The 24374-nt window shown below is 40.5% G+C and overlaps 1 protein-coding gene across 1 annotated transcript in view; it reads left to right on the top strand.

The window, feature by feature from the left end:
* Positions 1-24374, top strand: part of col27a1a (collagen, type XXVII, alpha 1a) — a 95999-nt gene that overhangs the window by 23368 nt on the left and 48257 nt on the right. The window contains exons 5-11 of the mRNA XM_047372996.1: positions 656-709; positions 3724-3777; positions 3865-3918; positions 16883-16927; positions 22788-22841; positions 23077-23121; positions 24218-24271. Coding sequence (XP_047228952.1) covers positions 656-709; positions 3724-3777; positions 3865-3918; positions 16883-16927; positions 22788-22841; positions 23077-23121; positions 24218-24271 — 360 coding nt within the window. The remainder of the gene's footprint in view (positions 1-655; positions 710-3723; positions 3778-3864; positions 3919-16882; positions 16928-22787; positions 22842-23076; positions 23122-24217; positions 24272-24374) is intronic.

Raw genomic sequence — 24374 nt, 5'->3', positions numbered from 1 at the left:
TTCCAGAAAGCAGACAGTCAGACGGGTAGATGAGTGGCGTTGCAACCTACCCCCCACGCTTCTGCCTGCAGGCTACAGTTCAACCCTAAACAGTTATAGATTTTTTTCCTGGCTTCCAAAGTTTCTTTGCTAAACCTTCCCATGGGGGCTGCCGGATAGACTGCGAGGATTCACATTACCAACATGCTGCCATGACCGATCTTGCTCTGTTTCTGTCCATATCCTCATAAACTGTCAGTGCAGACAGAAATAGGCATCTGTGGTGAAGTTCAAAATCACAAGGCTATGACATTGGATTTCAAGTATTATTCATTAAGATGTCTGGCAGTTGTGTGTTTGTTTGTGGGCGTATTTATGGAAGTGGGGGTTGGATCGTGAGCCAACTGTGGACAGGAAAACACAGCCATATGTTGGAGCGGCTCCAGGGAGCCCCATTTTCCATGAGCCCCCCTACAAAATCAACCCCAAATACCACATGCACACATCCACATACACACCAAGTTAAGGCATAAAAACAGAATGACTGAGTTTCCCCAGCCTTTCTTTGATCTCGTCTTTGCTGTGGCAAGATACACATCATGCATCTTTACACGTAGACTGATATAAATCTTAAAATAATAGTGAATGTGTTTCCTTTCTCTGACCTTTTTAATAGGGTGCCCCTGGTCCCCATGGGAATCCTGGCCGACCTGGTCCACCCGGGCTTAAGGTAAACGATTTTAATCAGACATAGGATCACAAGTAATCCTTTTGTTAAAAAAAAATATATATATATATATATTTGTATCTGCCCTACTTTGCATGTATCCCTGCAAGAACATGTTGCACCTTTTGTTTTTTGTGTATCATCTGGGATCCTTCAAGGAAAACAAGGTTAAGGAGCTTAATTGCTGGAGAAACAGGGTTCTCTGAGGTTCACAGCAAAGCCACATTAACTCACTAACATCACTCTGTTTATATAAGAATTTCTAAATGTATTTGAAGTTATTTTAATTGTTGACATAATATTATTCAATGTTTGAATAAGTTTAAATAAAGCCAGGCACCGATTTTGCAGTTACTGTATGAAGTCTGAGTCTGTGCTTTCACCGTAACCTCAGTGCAGAGAAGAGAATAGTATGTTGACACTAGACGGGGGTCGAAGTGATTTATCCAGGTGTCAGGGAAACACATTAGGTGTCAGAAAGCAAGAACTCCAAATAAATCTTTCCTATTTTAATGTGTGAAAAGGTGATGACCTTGGCTAAAACAAATTCCCTGCATCCTCCTTGGTGAAGGTCTGAAATGATGTACACATTAAGAAAGACTCTTGACCTGACTTTGTGAGTTTGGAACACAGATTTAGAAGTAGTATCTGTATTTCAAGTTCATTATGAAAATTGTATTTTTTAAGTCAGAATGGGGAAGAAAGAGGATTATAAGTGACTTTAAGTTAATGTGGCATGGCTGTTGTTTCCAGAAAGGCAGTTCAGAAACTGCTGATCTACTGAGATTTCCATGCACAACCATCTCTCAGACTGTTCCAAAAAAGGGATAAAATCCAGTTTGCACCATTAATCTAGACAAAAACAATATTTTTAAGTCAGAGATTAAAGGAGAATTGACAAACTGGTTTCAGGCCAGCCACAATGGGCATGTTGATCCAATAAAACAACTTTGGGATGTGGTGGATTGGGAGGCTCACATCATGGATGTGTAGCAGACAAATCTGCAGCAACTGAGTGATCCAACATGGACCAAAATATCTGAGGCATGATTCAGAAACCTTGTTGAATCTTTACCATGAAAAACACGGCGGTTCTGAAGAAAAAAAGTGGTTCTGACCCAGAAATAGATTTGTATAAAAGTAGTGGGTGGATGTATGGTAGACAATGTGTTTTTGCTTTAGTTTAAATTGAACTTTTTACCTTAGGTTTCAATTATCTGCAGTGTGTAACCGCATTATAAGGAAATATCTCTACTATTTTTCTTATTTGGATTTAACACTGTTAGCTTAACCTTGCATGGGCTGATTTTTTTATTTGTTGCTTTTATCCTACTTACCCCTACTTGAGATAAGCAGACGAGTTCAACCCACCAAGATCACCAAGGAGATCTTGTTGTTCACAAGTGATGGTAGGATGAAGTGGGAAGGGATAGACAAATCAGGACCTTGTCTGCAGCTATGCAGATTTTGCTCCAGTCTGTTGTGGTAAAAAAAAGTGAGTCAAATACTGAAGCTCTATTTATACAGTGCAAACTAGAGTCCAACCCTCACTTAGAGTCACAGACAGATTATCAATGAAAGGTGAGGTCTTAGATACAAGAAGTTAAAATGAGTTAAACTGAGAGAAGAACTTCATCATCCAGGGGAGTTTGAAGTAGAGCCCCTGTTTCAATTTTGATGGTTAGGGCAAATGATCAGAGTGCCTCCTAAGCCCCTCTATTTTGAGTTTTCCCACTAGTAGAAGACCCCAGGGCAGACCCAAAACACACCAGAGGGGCTACATTTAACCTCAGATCTGGAAATGGCTTGTGATCCCCAAGAATATGCTGCAGAGGGTTGGTTGGTGGGAGGGATGCCTTGGTTTCCCCCCTGGACTGCTACCTACAGATCTGATCTTGGATAAGTGGAAGACAGTGGATGTATGGACCTTTTTGGATTGTTGTAATTTACAAGGAGCTGTATACTGATCAGCCACATAAAATACACCCATCTGTTCAGTATTAAATAGGCTAAGTTTGTTCCCCATAAAAGGCTATGGCTCATCAAGGCATAGAGTTGCAACCTCTTTGCGTTTCTTGTGTCGTCTTACACTAGGACATTGCAAACAGATCCTTTATGTTATGTTTGCTGTTGTGTGCTACCATGAATCCAGTTTATTTGTGGCTTTTCACTGATCATGGTTTTCATTACTTGTGAATGTTGTAGACTGCGGTATACCTGTTGTTGCTGACGATCAGCTGGTAAGCAATATTGTGACACACTTCAACAAGGTCCATCATACAAACTTCTCCAAAGGTCATATATACAATGCTCTAATCTGAGTTTGCAGCTCCCCACCACTAAGTCTCAGCCAAGCCAACTCACAGAATAAGCTCATTTTTAGCTTTCAAAATAAATAATCACAAAGGAGCAGTGTAGAATGATCATGAGTGAAAAAGTTTAAATCCACCCTGTATGAATCATCACTCAGGTCTGTTGTTTGGCAAGCTGGCTGAGATTATGCTCCCCCTACCTAGTAAGTGTGTTGAAAGGAAGATTACGAGGTGTTTGATGTCTAGGGGTGTCTGCAATTTTTGCCCTTTCATCATTAATAAATGAAGCAAAGTTGTAAATGCTGGCAACCTGAAGGGCAAAGAGAGGGAGCCAGCACTCACTTGGTGTAATTTCTGATCCATAGCTTTGATGTGCAGAAACCCTGTTATTGTTACCTGCTGACAATGAAGATTGGCGCGTATGTGTGTCTCAGTGTGGGAGACTGCAGAAGCATCCAACTAAGAAAAGCTTCTCTGTTACTGGATGAAGCAATGACATGATGACTCCTCGATGTTTTTTATTTGTTTTATGTTGTCAGTTTTTCCCCTTTTATTTATTTTGAAATTGTATCTTCTACAGAATCCAAATGAACATTTTTATACAGCAAAATTATATCTTTAATCTGTGTTTGTTTGTCAGATATTATCAGACTTAAATATCTGCCTTTTGGGTACATTTAATCCATACAACATTATCCTTCTCAGGGGAAAAAAGGAGATCCAGGCAGTTCACCTGGATTAGCACCTAAAGGAGAGAAGGTATTGCATCCTTTCTTTGATTGCTCCTACCGTTCATCAGAGTTCTTCTTCTGTTGTCCCCAATGATATTCTTGTGTTGTATTTCAGGGAGACTCAGGGATTATTGGCCCAGTTGGACAACCTGGTCAAGAAGGTCGAAAGGTAAGGTGAAATAGTTACCTCTTCCTGCAGAAATTGGCCTTAAATGACAATTTATTAGCTTTTATTATATGTGAGCACACCATGCAAGCTTCAGATGTAAAAGGACCCTGACATATTTTTGAATCAGGCACTGCAGTGGTCATTTGTATTGCTCCATAACCTTTAAGTGCCAGTGCTGTGTTAGTTAGATATGTTTTGTACGTAATGATCCTTCCTTCCTGCTTCTCTGCTCCTCTCTTTCTCCTTTTGTGCGGATTCTGAATTCTGCAATTAGTTCATAGATTTAGCACAAGTGATTGTTACCACATAAAGGGAGACTATATTTGTCAGCAGTGAAAAAGATGATGTAATTCACACTCTTACACTTTGAGTTTTTCATAAGAGGAAATTTTGGGGCAGCAATTTAGGTGGACAGCGGAGTAACAAGCGCAAGCTGAATGAAAATCCTACATGATTTCAGTGTGGTTACTTACGTGAACCATAGGTGTAGAGAAGAAGTTTATTTGGACTAACAGACTACCCTTTTTTATTTTGCTTTCATGCTTAGTGTGTCTCTGCCCTCGCAGAGTTTTGCAAGAGTCCAGTGTGGAAGTCAAACCCACCACTGATTCTTGTCTGTTCCTTGGAAGTTTTTATCAGTGGTATTATTGTTCCTGCATTGTTTTAGCATACGTTCTATAAAACCTTGGGCAGGGCTTTGTGACCTGCTCAAAGCCTTGTCTCTCTTAACGGAATATGCAAAATCTTCACATCTTTAACTGTGCACGGAGTCCAACATAGACATGTCCTTGGTTTATATGTATCTGTCCTTTGAAACTTTCACTGTTTTAAATGCTTTCCTACTAACAAGCTTATCTACTGAGCCAATTGTCATATTGGAATGGAAATGTTGGTATTGTACACCTTGAAAAAGAACTTCATTGCTCCAGTTTCTTTCCAATTGCTTTACATAAGAATTCTAAATGAACTTCAGTTGAAAACAGTTTATTGAAATTAATGTAACTGGAAAAGTGCAATTTATCCCACGTGTGCTTTGGTGCTTCTTACTGCCAGACTGGTCTTTTTCCAAACAAACAGAAGCAAAGAGGAGCCGATGCCAGTCACGTTTTGTATTTATTACAGCTGAGCCATGCAACCTTGTCAAACAAAGTAGACGCATTACTGAGTAATTTAATACAACAGGTAGCTTATGTGCATTTCAGCAGAGGTGTAAAGCACTTCTGCTCGTAGTACCTTTCTTCTTAAAGTCACAATGTACTGCATGAATATCGGGCTCCAGCAGGATTTTTTAACCTTAATCTTAACATGTGGCTTTTGTTAAGAGCCTGCTTTTCCATGTGTGTGTATGTCCATTTGAGTGTTTCTACCTCTTTCTTTCACCCACACTGACACACTGAGCCAGAATGGAAAATAAATTAGCCTAGTGGAAATCATTTACAGATTCCTTTTTAGCTACAGAGGAGTGATTTGAAGGCCTTTTGGAAGGTTAGCCAGTGGTGCATCATTCAAAGTTGAAAGTGACAGCTGATTCACATGTTGTAAAACTCATGTACCATGCTTTTTATAAGTATTTACACCCCTATATGTTTCCTACATTATTTCATATTCGAACTGCAACTTTTCATGTATTTTATTGTGATTTTATGTGATAAACCAATACAGATTAGTGCATCATTTTGAAGCAGGACAAAAATAAAAAATCAGCAAAGCATGGTGAGCTTTTGTATTAAGCCCATGGTAACTGGAGGAGATGCAGAGATCCAGAGCTTAAGCAGGAGAATCAATTGAAATGACAGCTATTAGACATAGACTTGAAAAGGTTACTCTTTGAAATATTGAAAAGAAGAAAGCCAATGTTGAAAGAAAGCAATATAAACTCCATTTGCAGTATGTCTTAACAACATTTGGAAGTAGGTGCTCTGGTCAGAAGACACCAAAAGTAAACATTTTGGCCTACGTGCAAAACGTTATGTGTGTATTCACCATAAAAACACCATCCTCATAATGAAACACGGTGGCAGCAGCATCATGCGGTTGGGATGTTTTTCTTCAGCAGGGACAGAAAAGCTGGCCAGAGTTGATGGGGGGGATGGATGGAGCTCAATGCATGATCATTGTACAAGACAATCTGTTAGAGGCTGTAAAAGACTTGGATGACTGGGATGGAGGTTCACTTTCCAGCAGGAAAGCAAACCTTAAAGCTGCAGCCAGAGCTGAGATGCAATGGCTCAAATCAAAGCATGTTCATGTATTAGAGTGGCCCAGTGAATGTTAATACTTAAATCCAGCCTAAAATAATTGTTTAGCGTAAAAGTGCGATCATCAGGCAGGAAGAAAGACAAAGCGTGAATTGCTTTCTCTTTGTCTACAGCAGCAAACTCCGATAAATAGCTGAAGTCCTCTGCAGCTTCTCTTTAGTAAACCCCACAAGTAAAATATAGCTCCTACTTATCACAGTGACATCATTGCATGCGGCCTGGATAGTTATTGCCATGGCAACATAAACAACATGCACACACATAGGCTGACCTCATCCGAGCAAGACTCAGGTATTGGTCAGCAGTCACATGCATGTAGACAATAAAGAAAACTTGTTAAATTAACCACAGGGAGGTAACATCTTTCCATACAAAACACAAAGACGCTTGCTCAGCAGAGAACAATACATAGTAATCTGCTGTAGCTCTCATCAGTGCTCTAGTCTGCTACTTTTGACAACTTTCCATCCAATGACAAATGCATGAGTCAGTCTTTAAACTCTGCTGTAATACTATGTCCTTGTTCTTCTACCTCAGTCGGCTCAGGTGGAAAGTCCCGATGCAGGTTTTCTCTACTAAGACATGTCGTGAAATGCTAAAAAGAAATAAGAGCTTTTATAGTTATGTCATTTAAAGGTCATCTCAAAACTGTCTGCATAACGTTCCAGCTGTTTAGTTTGGATTTCTGTGGTTTAGGAAAATGGGAAAACATAAGCTTTTCTTGTATTTCTTTCCCCTTATCCACCTTTTATAAGACACTAACTCAGCCTTATGCTTGATGTTTCGAGCGGGAATTCAGGAATTTGGCTGTGGGGTTTTCGTGGAAAACTTTAATGGAGAAAGCAGCGGTGCTTTAAAGGCGCTTTAGTCTAGTGTGATTTTACACCGCTGGTCAGGCCAAGCATGTTCTGCTCTGTACAACATTTGTTCTACTAAGCAGACCCTGAATGGCTTTTCAGTATGGTAGGCAGGGTCAGGGAGAGGAGGACATGCTCAGAGCCAAACCTCAGCTACAAGGCCACACATCTCCCCTTATGGCTGCATCCCTCTGCATCCCCTCTCACCACTACGTGAGCTGTCTCTTCTCACTTTTTGTCTGTCTTTCACTAGTCTAAGCTTTTCCCTCTTGAAAACCTTGTGCATTTAATAGCATGTCAACTTGTATATACAGTTTATATGTCATGCATAAGCCCACCTTGTGTGCAACAATGTGGGATATCATGACCACCTTCAGACACATTATTTTTAAGTCGTGTTTATATGAAGTCTACATGTCTCTGTGCTTTTCACATGTGCAATCATTTCAGGCTCTGTATCACATAAGTCTCAACATAGAATTGCTAGTCTATATATGTATGTAGACATACTAGATATTCTTCATTTTACTGGGTTGCTCAGTTGTTCTTCATAGGACTCCATCCGATGATTTTTCATGCAAAGAGTAACCTCACTGTTCCTAGAAAGATTATCCCATAAAACAAAAGTAAAAAACATTTGAGGTAACGTCCCTGAAGAGGCTAAAATAATTTATCAATCATTCCCATTTTTTATTCAAAGCGGGTTCTTTGACACTCTCTCTGCAGCTCGTCGAGACCTGTTTCGAATAAAACTCCCATCAGGTTTCGGCTCCCTGTTTAAACAATACTTTAAGCCTTTTTTTCTCCATGTCTGAAATAAATCAGACTAAAGCTTTTGTGTTTTGGCTCAGTCATGAATACCAAAATATTTCCACTTCCTAAATGCCAGAATATTAACAAAGATATTTTAAACAATATTATATTTGAAACAGTTTAAGGACGTCTAGACCATGATTTTATGGCTTTGGAAGCTTCTGATAGGTTATTTAACAACATTTCAGTTAATTAGATGCAGGCCCGTGGAAGTATTTTAAGGAAATGCCTCAAACTAATTTAAGATATCAGTAAGAGAATTGTGGATCTTCACTAGTCTGGTATTATCATAAAAATATTCATGATGCTTGATGGTGCTTTGTTCACCTGTTGAAAGAATTATGTGCAAGTATGAACACCATGTCAGGTCACTATACCATTCAGGCAAGAGACAGGTTCTGGGTCCAAGAGGTTAATGTGTTTAAATGTTAAAGTTTCACCCCAATAAAAGTAAGAGACCTTCAGAAGATGCTGGCTGAAGCTTGTAAGAAAGTGTTATCATTCACAGTGAAACAAAACGTGTACCGACATGAGCTGAAAGGTCATTTAGCAAAGAAGAAGCCAATACTTCATAAGCAACAAAAAAAGGCCAAAATATAATTTCCTGGTGCACTCTTGGGCAAATACCTTATTACCTTAATACCTTACGAAGCACTAGGGATCACAGGCTTTATTTGAGACACGTGGAACGTAGACTTGCAGGTAGACGAAGGCGAAGCGCAGAGGGACTGACTACAGTCTCTATTTCATAGGGTCCGATGAAACGAGGCGAAAGCTTTCGAGACGTGGACTTTAGGGGTACATCACACGCTGACAACCATACCTTTTGTCCTGGCTGGTACTCAGGTGCAAGTCAGAGTCTCTGGTCAGCGAAACGCTTGTTTTGATCAGCGGTACGGTGAAGAGCTTGGATGGTTGAAAATCAGATAGCTTTGCAGTGGTGGACCTGCTGATGGACTGAAGAAACCGTAATATCCTTCTCGTCGGCAGAAAACAGGGGTGGCTGGTAACCAAGGGAAACATCAAACGGAGATCGTCCAGTAGCAGAAGATACATGCAAGTTGAGTGCATACTCAACCCAAGGTAAATGGGAGCACCAATCTGTGGGATTTGTAGATGTGAGGCAACGTAATGTGGATTCCAGTTGCTGATTTAATCTTTCAGTTTGGCCATTGGACTGAGGGTGATAACCAGAAGTTAATTAAACTTTAGCTCCAAGAGCTAAGCAAAACTGTTTCCAAACCTGAGAGATGAACTGTGGAGCTCGGTCGGACAGAATGTCTTGAGGGATTCCGTGTAAACAAAAACATGTTTCATGAGTAATTTAGCAGTTTGCAGAGCTGACGGGAGTTTCCTCAGGGGAATGAGATGGCATGCCTTAGAGAATCGATCAACAATTGTGAGAATGGTTGTCATACGTGAGGAGAGTGGTAGTCCAGTAACGAAATCCAATGCAATGTGAGACCAGGGCCGATTAGGAATGCTGAGGGGTTGGAGAAGACCTGCAGGTGGCTGGTTACTTGATTTGTTTCTAGCACAGGTTGTACAAGCCTGAACAAACTCCTTTACATCCTTATGCAAGGACAGCCACCAAAACCTCCTCTGAACCAATGCTATAGTCCTGCTTACCTCAGGATGAGCCGAAAATCTGGCTGTATGAAGCCAGTCAAAGAGTCTGAAACAGAATTGAGATGGAACATAGATGCGGATGGATGGTCCAGTGCCAGGGTCAGGTTCCTGTTGTTGAGCCTTAAAAATAGTGTTCTCTATCTCCCACCTGAGTGCCCCTATGGTCCAGCTGGGCGGCAGGAGAGGAGCTGGTTCCTTCACCAAATCATCAGTGGCAAACTGTCTGGAGAGGGCATCAGGCTTAGCGTTCTTTGATCCGGGTCTGAAAGAAATGCACAAATCAAAACGAGAAAAAATAAAGACCATCTGGTGTGGGTTGAGTCTTTTTGCAGATTGAAGGTAGGCCAGGTTCTTATGATCAGTCCAGACTTGGATGAGATGTTCGGCCCCCTCTAGATAGTGGCGCCACTCCTCAAGGGCAAGTTTTATGCCTAGTAGTTCTCTGTCCCCCACATCATAATTTATTGCAGGGTTGCTGAACCTGCGGGTAAAAAAGCACACAGATGGAGTCTCCCATCCTCAGAGTTCTGCGACAATACAGCTCCAACACCGATGTCAGAAGCATCAACCTCCAAGATGAACTATTTTGAAAAATCCGGATGAACTAAGATGGGGGCTTGAGAGAACGTCTCCTTTAAAGCCTGAAAGGTTGCTTCAGCTTCAGATGACCAGGAAACGGTGATCTTGGAGGAGGTTAATGCAGTAAGAGGTGCAGCAGTCATACTATAATCTTTGATAATTCGTCTGTAAAAGTTTGCAAATCCGAGAAAACGCTGTAATGATTTGCGAGAGTCTGGCACAGGCCAATCCAGGACTGCTTTGATCTTTTCTGGATCTGAACATACCTGTCCACCCTCAAGGATGTATCCCAAAAAGATGACGGAAGGTTGATAAAATTCACATTTTTCGGCCTTCACAAACAGGCGGTTGTCCAGAAGACGCTGAAGTACTTGGCGAATGTGTTTTTGATGCACTTGAATGTCCTTTGAATAAATCAAAATATCATCCAAATATGGAAGGCGAAAATGTTCAAAAAGTCTCTGAGAACGTAATTGATTAAGGCCTGACAAACAGCAAGGGCATTACATAGTCCAAATGGCATGACCAAGTACTCATAATGACCCAACAGTGTCTTGAATGTCGTCTTCCACTCATCCCCCTGGCGGATCCTGACAAGGTGATTTTCTGAGATCTAGCTTGGTAAATATAGTTGCACCATGAACCGGTTCAAAAACAGATGTAATAAGAGGAAGTGGGTATTTATTCTTAACTGTGATTTGATTTAGGCCCTTGTAATCAATGCAGGGACGTAATGAACCGTCCTTCTTCCCTACAAAGAAAAATCCTGCCCCAAGTGGTGAGGAGGAAGGCCGAATAATACCTGCCGACAGGGAATCATTAATATAATCCTCCATCGACTTTTGTTCTGGACGAGAGATGTTATAAAGTCTGCTAGAAGGCAGAGGGGCACCCGGCAGAAGATCGATCGCGCAGTCATAGGGTCTGTGAGGTGGTAGAGAAAGGGCCCTGTTCTTACTAAAAACTCCCTTTAAGTTATGATATTCTGATGGCACATGAGATAGATCTATTACTTCATCCTCCTTATTAGCCTGCAGGGGAGAGGTCGGGGAGAAGGCTGACTGGAGACAAGATGACTGACACTTAATGGACCAGGACTCAACACGACACTTAGACTAATCCAAATGAGGGTTATGTTTTTGTAACCAGGGAAAACCTAGTACTATGGCTCCTTGGGACACTGGAAACACAAAAAAAGATATCGTTTGATTGCCTGACAACACAAGTCCTAATGGCTTGGTCTGCTGACTTCTTTTCTGCAGTTTCTTCCCATCTAAGGCTAAGATGGAACATGGTGAAGTTTCTTTCGGCTCTCGGTGGAGGAGGACGCTTTTTCTCTGTCTCCCACCCCCTCCCATATCTGCCCTGCTTAAGCTCTGTGTCTTGTCTTTAGAGCCTCTTCTTGCATATCTTCCAAATTCTTAGTTATGGATTTGGTCAACTGGTCTCTCAATGCAATTGATCAAATTTTCTCGAGGAGAAGACAGGGTGAAGGAGAGCCCAACTTGTCCGGACCGGGCGTTTTTCTCTGGATACACAATGGACTCCTGGCAGAAGTGGAGGATTGTGTGTTTGTCGATAATGTCAGTCGAGGATGTGGAAGATGTGTATATAATTGGATGTTTGATATCAGGATTTCTGTTTTTTGGAGTCAGCGGTTACCTGGCATATTGAGAAATTCGGAGAGTGTCAGCAGCTGTTCTGGCAATTGTAAGGCTGCCTGGCATGTATGATGGGATCTTCAGGGCGATCAGCACTCAAACTGAGATGTTACGTGAGCTGAATCGCAGACTGGATGTGATCCTTACACAGGATCGCAGGCAGGTTGCGGTTCCTGGACTCAGGGGTGAAATGGGATAAATCTTGGAGAAAGTTGTTCGCTCGGATCTGGCGAAAGACCAGGAATTTGGCTGTTTGGATTCGCCTTTGAGAAGCACCAGCGAGACCTTCAAGGCTGACGGAAAATTAAGAGTCAGCCTAACCCAAATAATTGTTGTTTTTCTGAATCTGGCTCCCCTGCACGGCCTTGATGGCCGGCTATCCTCAAACTCTCCTGGAAGTTATGTAAACATGACACTCTGCCCCCTCCCTTCCCTGAGGACATCTGTGGACCTGCTCAGAACTTTGTGGCCGGTTGATGAACATTCCAACGTACCATCAAGGACAATGGCCTCTGTGACAGTGCTTCATGGACTTACTTGCACACACTCACTCGCACACACACGCATGCTCAAGATAAACATATGCACCCCTCACACCACCTTCACCGTTCCCGGTATGATGTTGTTTTGTAAACAAGTTGCTTCTTTATGCTGAGGTTTTTTGCAATCTCAAACTGTATCCTGCTAAGGATAAAGTGTGAAATATGATTTTTTTTGCCTCTACTTTCCTAATGTGGCCTCTTTTCTCATCTAGCAAGGGCAGCGCTTGTGAGTGGGCAGCAAAGCCTCGGTGACCCGTCCCCCCCTTGGCTTGTGTCATGATGTATGTTTGGATGGGTTGTACTGGAATTCTAATTTCCCCTCAGGGATCAATAAAGTATATTTGAATTGAATTGAATTGAAGAGGCTCTACCTCAATTCCTGCCTTGATAACCAACTCAGAGTCTATCAAATTCTGCTCGCATCCTGAATCTATTAAAGCAGACAAGGACAAAGTATGTTGATCTATTATAATAGTTGCAGTTAGGCAGAATCTGGGGGCCTTAATAGTCTGTGAGTGGTCCACCAACCCCCCCTTTACAGTTGGTGGACCCTTTTTTTTGACAGCCCAGGACAAGTTGGACAGTTAGCTACGAAATGATCAGGTGAACCACAGTAAAAACACTGTCTAGTTAGTCAACGTCTTTGTTTCTCTTCAAAGGTGAGAAGGGTACATCCCACCAACATGGGCTCAGGATCAGATGCAGATTGCTGAGATGGAGCTTTAACACATGGTGAAAAATTTGTTGTTAATGGTGGTTTGAAAACGGACCTCACCGCTCTGGCTCTTTTTCTCTCTCTTAGTCTGTTGTCAACTCTAGTAGCTAAGGTAATAACTTCATCTAGTGTAGGAGGTTCATCCACCAGGGGTAACTCATCCTTTAAAGCATCGTCTAAGGCGTGTAAAAAGGTAGTCTTTAATGCTTCATTATTCCAACCGGAGGCAGCAGCTAAGGAACGAAATTCGATGGAAAACACATTGAGTGGCCAATTGCGTTGTTTTAGGGCTCTCAACTGTCGGCCAGTACTAGACTTATCTTGCACAGGGGAAGAAGTCTGTTTAAATTCCTTAACAAAATCCTCAAAGGAACAACCAAAGTCTCTGCAATCAGAGAACCGGGCTTCAGCCCACTGTAAAGCCTTGCCTGACAATAAACCAATAATGTAAGAAATTTTCACATCATCATGGGGAAAAGAACGGGGAGAACGGTTGAAAACTAAGTTACACTGGAGCAAAAATCCTTTGCAATTACCCTCCTCACCAGAAAACGTTTCTGGATTAGGGGAGGTGATGTCACGAGAATGAGGAAGTTGTTGAGATACCAGCGGTGCGGCAGCGCCATCTACCTTTACAGTGGACTGAGAGTTTAGGGTTTAATGTAACATGACAGTAATCTGCTCTAACTGTTGATTTGCTTGGCGTCGTTGCTCTGAAAGGGAACGGAGAAAAGAATCATGAAAATGGATCTGATTAGCGTGTTCAGAGAGTGTTCTGCTGAGTGCTTCTGCTGGGTCTGGTTGGCGAGAGTTTGTGCTGATTGATCATCTTGGTTTTTGAGTTATATATATTTTTGCCCTCTTGACATACTTGTTTGCAGGTTTTAAAATTATCTGGTGTTAAACTGGGTCCAGTTAAGATGCCAAAGCATTGACACTTATTTTTAAAAACAAATTATGTGTATCAGAGATTTTAATTTGTTATTTAAAGAACACAACCCATACTTTAAATCTCCTAAGTGTTATAGATTTTGAAAGAGAGATTATCTGTTTGTCCCTATGCAAAAATAAAAAAGTGATGCAGACCCACTTAATGTCCAGAATTTCATAAAGGAAACACCTGGAAATATGAGACTGGAAAACTATGGAATTTTGAAATGTAAAATTTGTGGGAAACCTGTTTTAATTTTTCTAAAGCCATAAAACACATTTTTTCCTTAATCTTTCATTACTTGAAAAGTTCAGTTATTTCATTAACTTAGTTCACTAAGGTAAACACATTATGTATTAATTAAGCCTGTATTAAAACTAATTGGAAAACATATTCAGATATACTGACATGTACCTGCAATGATAAAACTGCCAGCAGGAAATTACATTAAATTTGCAGTTTTACAAAGAGAAGCAAGACCCCTCCCAATTTAAGTTCAGACTGTTGCTTGTTTATCTCTTACTGGCAGACATGAATGTTTCTGTTCTACTGTACATGCAAACACATGTATGGAACAAGATGATTACTGCGGTGTCTTTTGGCTTCGTGCCGTACAGAGATTTCAGAAAGATGAAAGCTTAATGAGGTGTATGTCTGCTACCAGCTTGTTCTCCTTTGGAGGCAGAAAGAATTAGAGGTGTTATCCATGGTGTGGAGACAACATAAGCTCATACTCAGCTGAACATCCCTACAGTTGTTTACAGTAAAGTAAAACTTTATAGACTCTCATATCCTCTTACGGGTAGACACAATGTGTCTCCAATATTCTTCTTGCCAAATTGCGCTTTGACTAGCCTGGAGCACTCCATGGCATAGTGGGGAGGTTGTAGAGATTGGTTATAGGGTGCTACTGGGGAACTGTTGTAAATTAGAAGCATTTTGGTGGGTTTATCTGATTGCACACACGTGCTTGTTAAACAAGTGGCACTGTAAACACACTCAGACTGATGGGAATGGCTGCTCTCATTAGTAAACTCATAATGAGTGAGATAAAGATCTGAGACAAAATAGTTAAGCTTTAGAGGCTCCAGTTAATGCACAGGATCCACAGCATGTGTTTGCATGTGTGTATATGTGTGGCTGTTTGATCTCAAAGCACAGCTTGGGAAAATATTCCCTATAAATGTTTGTGCCACCGGGTATGTACTCTAAAACTATAGGGAATAATGAGGTGCACACATTACTGTATGTACATTTGTAGTGTTGTGTAAAGTCAACTCAAAAAACAAAATTATTTTTTCAGTTCTGGCCATTAAAATTAACATTTTATTAGGTGAAGCCTTCTTTAAAAGGGAGTTAATATTGGATGTAAAAATGCACAGATCGGAATTGTGTGGCCGATTTCTGATTTTTCTAAAGCTTTGACTTGCCGAAACCGATTATAGCCACCTCCAGTTTCTCTTTCAGAACTAGAAAAATACATAAGAACAGCACTAAAACTGTTTTTTTCTAGCCTTCCAGCCCTGATTGGTGAATAGTTATTTGTTAAATATTTCAACAGCAGTTTGAGACCTCAAAAGGTGAAAGCGGAGCAATTTCAACACATTTTTAATTGTGGTACAATAAAAGTACTGCACAGTCAATACGCTTTTCATTAAAGTCTTAATTTTATTTAAGCATAGTATCAGTTGACCAAATCCCCACTCATGTAAATGAAAACAACTTTTGTCCTGTGATTTCAGCCATATTTGTATAAACAAGAGTGAAAAGAAATTTGTTACAATTGGCAGAAGGACTCTAGGAATGCAGAGATGTGTGGGTCACTATCTGCACGTGTGTTTCTTTACAGAACCAAATACTTGATTATTTAAGGGGACTTGAAAGGCCTTAGGTGTCATCATTACAACGCTGGTGCCTGCCCACAAATCAATAATAAATGTTTCTTAGATTACCTAATTTGTTCTGCTCAAGTGAAAGTGAAAATGTTTGAGTCCTTTTGTCTTGGAAATGTGTGTAGAAAAATGAATTGAAAAGCTAGAATATAAACATGCCTGCATTTAATTTTTTTTTTTTTGTTTTGCAGTTGATTTCATCTTTCTTTGCCCTGTTAACTACTATTCCAGTGCTCAGCTTCTTCTTCCTCTAGTAATGATTTTTTAATAGGATCAGATGATTTAAGAATGGTAATGGAACACAGACTGTCCTTCTTGTAGTTTCACAAAACTTTACATAGTTTTTTTACTTACAATTATGATGCTTTGTTGATACATTTTTAGCAGCTATTTCGAATAGGATATCCATGCATAGGATGACATGCTATAGTCCTGAAATCAAGCTCTAAGCCAGTGAGAGTGATTATGTAAAATACTGGCAACCTCGTTACCTCATCCATTTCTACTGCTGCAATCAAATGGTTTAGGCCTCTCTGACGCATTGGTTTAGGAAAGCCAGACAACAGGAGTCTTTCTTATTTACCATGTCTGTTTTCACTTTGTCTTTTCTCTTTTCCCTTCTTTCTGCCTTGTTCTCTCAATCTATCAAGCTGTGGTCTGTGGTGACATGTCATCCCACATTTCATTTAGTTTTTCTACACTCATTGACTAGGGTTTGTCTTGCTGCAGTCAGCAAAATTGTGGAAAAACACTATCGGGTTGTCTTTGGTGTTGCAGTTGCCCGGCACGCAGTCCGAGAGCCCTGATATCTGACTCAAACAGGAAGGCATTTATATCCTCAACATGCCACGAACCTGGCACCAATGCTCTGTGAACACAGCCAGTGGAAACTCTGATTCTTTGACAGAAGAGCAGATTGATTTCTTGCATATTGCACTGTTTTGGTCTGTTGGTGCTGGTAATTTTAACATGCATCGTTGAAGATTATGCAAATTTCCCATTCCCTGAATTGACATCATTCTAAGCTTGTGTGATTTCCTTTATATATTCTGCCCACACTCATCATTTCTTACTTTTGTTTCTGCAGGGACTGAAAGGTTATCCCGGTCCACCTGGACTTCCTGGAGAGCCTGTATGTATATTTCAGCAGTTTATACTTGTTACCTATTTCCACTCATGTTTCTGCTATTTTCCATATGATGTTAACCTCACATTCACAAAGACAAACTCATGTATGTATCTTGAAACTAATACCCAGATTGCAGTGGATGTTTATATATACGTTTGTATATGTTTGAATGGCCCAGTCAAAGTCCTGAGCTAAATACAACCAAGATTATGTGTATAGACCTACAAATTGATGTTCACAGATGCTTCCCATCCAATTTGAGCTGAGCTTGAGCTACTTGAAATGTTCGTCTCTAGTGGTGCAAAGATGGATCTACAAAGTATTGATTCAGGGTAGCTGAATGCAAATGCATGTCAACCTTTCAGATTTCTGTTTGTAAAACATCGTGAGAACTGTCTAGCCTTATTTTTCCATTACGAGACAAAATGTGAAAATATTCAAGGGGTATTAATACTTTTTCAATACACTGTAAGTAAAGTTATTCAATAGTGTTTCACAGGGTCTTTCATTTAAATGGTCAACCCAGAATGTAACAACTTTCATCAGTGTCTTGCTTTTATCATGTCTATCTGACTGACATCTAATCTCTCTGTCTTGCATCCATTTTCTTACTCCTTAGTCATCATTTTGGGTTGTTTGACCTCTCAGTCTGCATCTGTGCACTCACCCTAAATTTGCCTGCGGGGATGTCAGATTAGATTAGTCTATTATGAATCACTGGTGAGAACTGACTTCTGGCCGTATTACTGTGCTGCAGTGATGCTCATCAGGATATTGGAAAGTGATATCACAGAGAGAGAGAGAGAGAGAGAGAGAGAGAGAGAGAGAAAGAAAATAGAGTGAAAAGAAACTGGAACCAGCCAACTAGGCCAGCAGTGACACATTCATGGCTATTACACTGCAGCCTTGGAGAAAGTTTCCCCATTGTTTGTTTCTGTCTTCCTTTTGTTGCCAACTTTCAAATAATCATAATTGTAATTCTGGATAATTTGCAGTGCAACATTCCTGTTATTGCTTAGCTTTTTTGTTCATATCTGCTGTTTTTTTCCCTTTTTTTGTAGACTAACTCTTATTTAATTAAGTAAGCCTGTACAGGATGACATCATCATCTTAGGGAGCTCCCACCCTCCTCTTTATGAAGAATGAGTAGTTCTTTGCTCTTAACAATATCTCCTGCATTTGTTTCAATTCAGTTTATTTATTTATATAGCACCAATTCACAACACATGTTGTCTCAAGGCACTTCACAACAGTCAGGTTCATACATTCCAATTAATCCTAAACATTGAACAGTGCAGTCAGATTCAGTTATTTATTAAAATTGGATAAAAAGTTTTTCTGTCTAAGGAAACCCAGCAGATTGCATCCAGTCAGTGACTTGCAGCATTCACTCCTCCCGGATGAGCATGTAGAGACAGTGGACAGTCACTGGCGTTGACTTTGCAGCAATCCCTCATACTGAGCATGCATGTAGCGACAGTGGAGAGGAAAAACTCCCTTTTAACAGGACGAAACCTCCAGCAGAACCAGGCTCAATGTGAGCAGCCATCTGCCACGACCGACTGGGGGTTTGAGAGAACAGAGCAGAGACACAAAGAGAACAAAGAAGCACTGATCCAGGAGTACTTTCTACGGGAAGGAAAAGTAAATGTTAATGGATGTAGCTCCTTTAGTCGTTTCACCTAGAAAGAAAGAACAGATAAACTCTGAGCCAGTTTTCAACGTTAGAGTCTGAAAGAGAGCACATATAATTAGTTACAGTAAAAGCTCAGTCAATTGCTATGTCTAGGAGAGAGAAAGGGTTAAATACTGAAAGACAGGGCCATGTGGGTCATCGGTAGAGGGTGAGCATTAAGTTGTTGCCAGCAGAAGCTCGGACGATGCCCCTCTCCAGAAAGGTGTCACAGGTAGACACAGAGTCAGGCCAGGTGTAGCCTGTACACCCTCAAACGCCCTCCAGTTTTCCACAGACCTGCTCCTGCTAATTATGATGATGATGGTAACAGTGTTGATCTGCAGTTTGAATCACCATAGCACCAGTGTCTGATTAACAGGCACAAGTGTTTGGCATTATGTGCTGCACAGACCAGCTGGTGCTCATGCAGTTCTGCTGTTACTGTAATATACCTCTGGCTGTGTGCATAGCCCCCTCCCTCTCTGCTGGCCAGTTAAGGATCTAAACCCAACCTTAGCCAAAGCCTTGTCTCCTTCTAACTAGCAGCATTATGCACTATATTTATCCAGGAGTGGGAATGGCAAGTAGCAAGCATGGGCTGTGTCAAAGGAAGTCACACAAGGATACTTGTGCTCTGTGAAATTTGGACACAACCTGCTTTGTGTGTGTGTTTGTTAAGCTTTCCAGAAGTTACATAAACATGCATAACCTCCTAATCAGCATCTATGGGTACCGCACAGAAAACATTGGGGAAAGTTGGGAGAAAAGTAAAGTTTTTAGCAAAGTCGATGTCTGCATGTGTAGCCATCTCTAATGTGTTTTTAAGCACTTCCATAAGTCATCATGATGCATTAATAAGGCTTTACAAAACTAATTATCTATAACCCTAACTTATGCAATCACTTATAGCAAAGTTTAGAAATGTGTGATTGGTGAAATAAGGTTTATAATGCTTAAACCTCTTGCAGAAATGAACAGCAGGATTTGATTTCTGTAAACTTTGTTTTAAGTTGCAACCCACCATGAATAACAGAGCCGGTCCAGGGCTGAATGAGGCCCTAAAGAATTTTATCTGGAGGACCTTGAAACTACCATCACTCACACAATCTATATATATCATTGTAGCAAATGGCCTTGTAGGACCATAGATTTAGTCAAAGCAAACTTTTATCCATGCAAGTTTGATTTTCTATAGCACGTACTTCTCTCGAAAGGAAAAATGTTTATTCTCCAGAGTTATTTTAGTAACTCTGGCAACAACTTAATGCTCACCTTCTACAGATAATCCACTTAGCCCTGTCTTTCAGTGTTTAACCCTTTCTCTCTCCTAGATATAGCAAAGTTTATCTGTTCTTTCTTTCTAGATGAAACAACTACAGGAGCTACATCCATTAACATTTACTTTTCGATGCAATTTGCTGGGTTTCCTTAGATAAAAAAACATTTATCCAATTTGAATAAATAACTGAATCTGACTGCACTGTTCAATGGTTAGGATTAATTGGAATGTACAGGTCCTTCTCAAAATATTAGCATATTGTGATAAAGTTCATTATTTTCCATAATGTCATGATGAAAATTTAACATTTATATATTTTTGATTCATTGCACACTAACTGAAATATTTCAGGTCTTTTATTGTCTTAATACGGATGATTTTGGCATACAGCTCATGAAAACCCAAAATTCCTATCTCATAAAATTAGCATATCATTAAAAGGGTCTCTAAACGAGCTATGAACCTAATCATCTGAATCAACGAGTTAACTCTAAACACCTGCAAAAGATTCCTGAGGCCTTTAAAACTCCCAGCCTGGTTCATCACTCAAAACCCCAATCATGGGTAAGACTGCCGACCTGACTGCTGTCCAGAAGGCCACTATTGACACCCTCAAGCAAGAGGGTAAGACACAGAAAGACATTTCTGAACGAATAGGCTGTTCCCAGAGTGCTGTATCAAGGCAACCCAGTGGGAAGTCTGTGGGAAGGAAAAAGTGTGGCAGAAAATGCTGCAGGAGAAGAGGTGACCGGACCCTGAGGAAGATTGTGGAGAAGGGCCGATTCCAGACCTTGGGGGACCTGCGGAAGCAGTGGACTGAGTATGGAGTAGAAACATCCAGAGCCACCGTGCACAGGCGTGTGCAGGAAATGGGCTACAGGTGCCGCATTCCCCAGGTCAAGCCACTTTTGAAGCAGAAACAGCGGCAGAAGTGCCTGACCTGGGCTACAGAGAAGCAGCACTGGACTGTTGATCAGTGGTCCAAAGTACGTTTTTCGGATGAAAGCAAATTCTGCATGTCATTCGGAAATCAAGGTGCCAGAGTCTGGAGGAAGACTGGGGAGAAGGAAATGCCAAAATGCCAGAAGTCCAGTGTCAAGTACCCACAGTCAGTGATGGTCTGGGGTGCCGTGTCAGCTGCTGGTGTTGGTCCACTGTGTTTTATCAAGGGCAGGGTCAATGCAGCTAGCTATCAGGAGATTTTGGAGCACTTCATGCTTCCATCTGCTGAAAAGCTTTATGGAGATGAAGATTTAATTTTTCAGCACAACCCGGCACCTGCTCACAGTGCCAAAACCACTGGTAAATGGTTTACTGACCATGGTATCACTGTGCTCAATTGGCCTGCCAACTCTCCTGACCTGAACCCCATAGAGAATCTGTGGGATATTGTGAAGAAAACGTTGAGAAACTCAAGACCCAACACTCTGGATGAGCTAAAGGCCGCTATTGAAGCATCCTGGGCCTCCATAAGACCTCAGCAGTGCCACAGGCCGATTGCCTCCATGCCACGCCGCATTGAAGCAGTAATTTCTGCCAAAGGATTCCTGACCAAGTATTGAGTGCATAACTGTACATGATTATTTGAAAGTTGACGTTTTTTGTATTAAAAACACTTTTCTTTTATTGGTCGGATGAAATATGCTAATTTTGTGAGATAGGAATTTTGGGTTTTCATGAGCTGTATGCCAAAATCATCCGTATTAAGATAATAAAAGACCTGAAATATTTCAGTTAGTGTACAATGAATCTAAAATATATGAATGTTAAATTTTCATCATGACATTATGGAAAATAATTAACTTTATCACAATATGCTAATATTTTGAGAAGGACCTGTATGTACCTGACTTTTGTGAAGTGCCTTGAGACGACATGTGTTGTGAATTGGCGCTATATAAATAAACTGAATTGAATTGAATTAAATTATGAGGCTGATCAATTTATGGACATTAATATAATTTTAAGCTGGTTTTAACGTAAATCTAACATATGTAACTGTTTAATTGGTTACAACTAGAAAGTAAGGTCATGTAATGGTACCGGTTTTAGCCATTTCCAATTTCTGTTTAAGAATTTTTGAATATATATATATATATATATATATATATATATATATATATATATATATATATATATATATATATATATATATATATATATATATATACTTTTTATGCTTTCTGGATAAATAAAAAAATTAACTGTCCTGAAAAATGTCTTTATTGAAATGAAGCAATTAATTAAACAGGAAACAAAATCAGAGATACAAAGCACTTTTTTCTCTGCTGTGCTGGAAATTTACAACAGTCACTGTTAAGCAGGATTTCAGTCCTATTCCAGAAAAAGTCTAATATATCTCTCAGAATAGATTTTAAACAGAACGACTCAAAATACATTTTGAAATTAGCTAACTTTGAGGTTTGTCAAGTAACAACTTCCACACTACATTCTTTGTAAGTACTAGGTTGCGTAAAGTGTGATCTCTGACTGGAAAAAGACTGAATATTTAGTTTCTAGTCTGTTGATCACAGATTTGCATCAGACAAGTGTAAAATCATCTAATGTGTCAGAGTCATTGCTGCATCTCCAGTAAAATCAGTCTGGCTACTTGACCCGTTTTAACAAAATAATTCACAGCCTCACCAAACAAATTTACATATAACATTTTAAAGTTTTGTTTCCCTCAATTACTGCTGATCCATCAGTCACGCAATTAATTTATATTTTTAAACAGGAATTGCATGGAAGTATCTGCTTACTTTACTTATACCTTGGACTGGCTCTAATGAATAAAAAGTTTGATAATGTTTTATTAACCAAGCCCAACTGTGTGTTTGTGGTAACTTTGTTCACCTATGCTACTTTTCTTTAATTCCTTGCCACTTCTTTCTCTTTCTGTCCATTAGGGAGAACAGGGTCCAGTCGGAAGCCCAGGTGCCAAAGGTTATCCTGGCAGGCAGGTGCAGTAAATCCTCTGCTGTGACTGGTACACTTGTGGTCAGGGCCCTAGAAAGGCAGAGAGCCAAAGTGGAATTAGATTATGCTAATCAAATGACTTGGAATAAAATGCTTTAGAAAATACTTATTGTGTACCTCTGCTTTAGAATAAGGTGTAGAATAAGGCTTGTTCTGTTTACATATAGAATAGGATAATATTAGGGTGCTAAAATTTCATTCATTTGCTTTACTTTTCAGGGTTTACCAGGACCTATTGGACCAAAAGGGCTAAAAGGCATTCGGGTAAGAGGATGTGCTATTAAAGTTAGATTTTATCTGATAAAATTAATAAATACGTTGCTTTCACATATTTAGTAAATATGACAAGATTGTCACCCTGCTAGCTCACCAACACTTCTCTCTCCACAGTATTTGTAGAAGAGGGCAGTAAATCTTTGTTTAAGCACACAGAAAGTGTTTTGATTTAGGGCCTCACACTACTAGTCTTTTATGTTGTAAATGCTGTGCTGCATGAAGGCATGCTTGAGTAGCTCAGTGAAACAACATCCACATGCATGCATGCATGAAAAGAATGCGTGTTCTTGGTGCTTCAGCATCCACCTCTGCACACAAACATATTCTCACTCACCCATTCAGTATACACTACTATTAATAGTAGGCTGCAATTCTAGCGCCCTCACATGTGCTGTAAACATTGTGGTATTTCATAAAGGCACTTTTTGAAAGTCTTTTCATTGATAAACTTCTGCATAAAAACATGCACCCTTCAGAAAGAAACACAGTCAGGGACACAAACTGATTTTTATGTTGTGTTCCCATAAAGGTCCTTTATCAGCTCTCCATGGCTTGTCCAAAGTCTCCCCTGCCCCCGAAGGCTGGAATTTCCTGTTTAAGCTCCGTATGAGGCCCTGCTGTCTTAAGGAGGCCTTCTAGCCCCTTCTCCCCCTCTCACCGAGCCACCTTTTCACATTCCCCCTTGCATTTAGTGCATATTCAGTATTGTGCAAATGTAAACCTGCACCAATAACACGCATCTCAACTGTTCCCCTATAATTCAACTGTGATGTTTGTGTTTGTTTTCCTCTGTGTGTGTCTCCACTGTACTGACAGCCCAATGTGTCGTCCTGGTTATCTTCAGAGATCCCTGGCGTGAGGGTATGTGCCCTTGGACTACATCGTGGAAGCCAGCACCATGCAGTCCATGGGCATATACACTTGCCTCATGGCTTGGTTCTTCATGGAAGCCCACCCCATGCTGGACTGTCGGGCCCTGAAACCCAGCCTCAGAGCTGAAGGGAGCTGCTGTTCTCCTTGCTGCTTGTACTGGGTCTAAGTACTCACAACTGTGCCCCATGCTTTCTTCTCTTTTCTCTTGCAGGGTTTCATTGGAATCCCAGGCCTTTTTGGCCTTCCTGGCCCTGATGGCGAAAGAGTGAGTTCTTCTCAAATGTATACTCTCTCAAGTACTGTTAAATCTGCCCAAACACTGAACCGTATTCATGCCTTTAACCTTTTCACATTTTCTATTGTTACAA

The sequence above is a fragment of the Girardinichthys multiradiatus genome, chromosome 8, assembly GCF_021462225.1.
Source record: "Girardinichthys multiradiatus isolate DD_20200921_A chromosome 8, DD_fGirMul_XY1, whole genome shotgun sequence".
NCBI classification, from domain to species: domain Eukaryota; kingdom Metazoa; phylum Chordata; class Actinopteri; order Cyprinodontiformes; family Goodeidae; genus Girardinichthys; species Girardinichthys multiradiatus.
The sequence above is the reverse complement of the archived record's forward strand: the minus strand, read 5'-3'. Positions and strand labels throughout refer to the sequence as shown.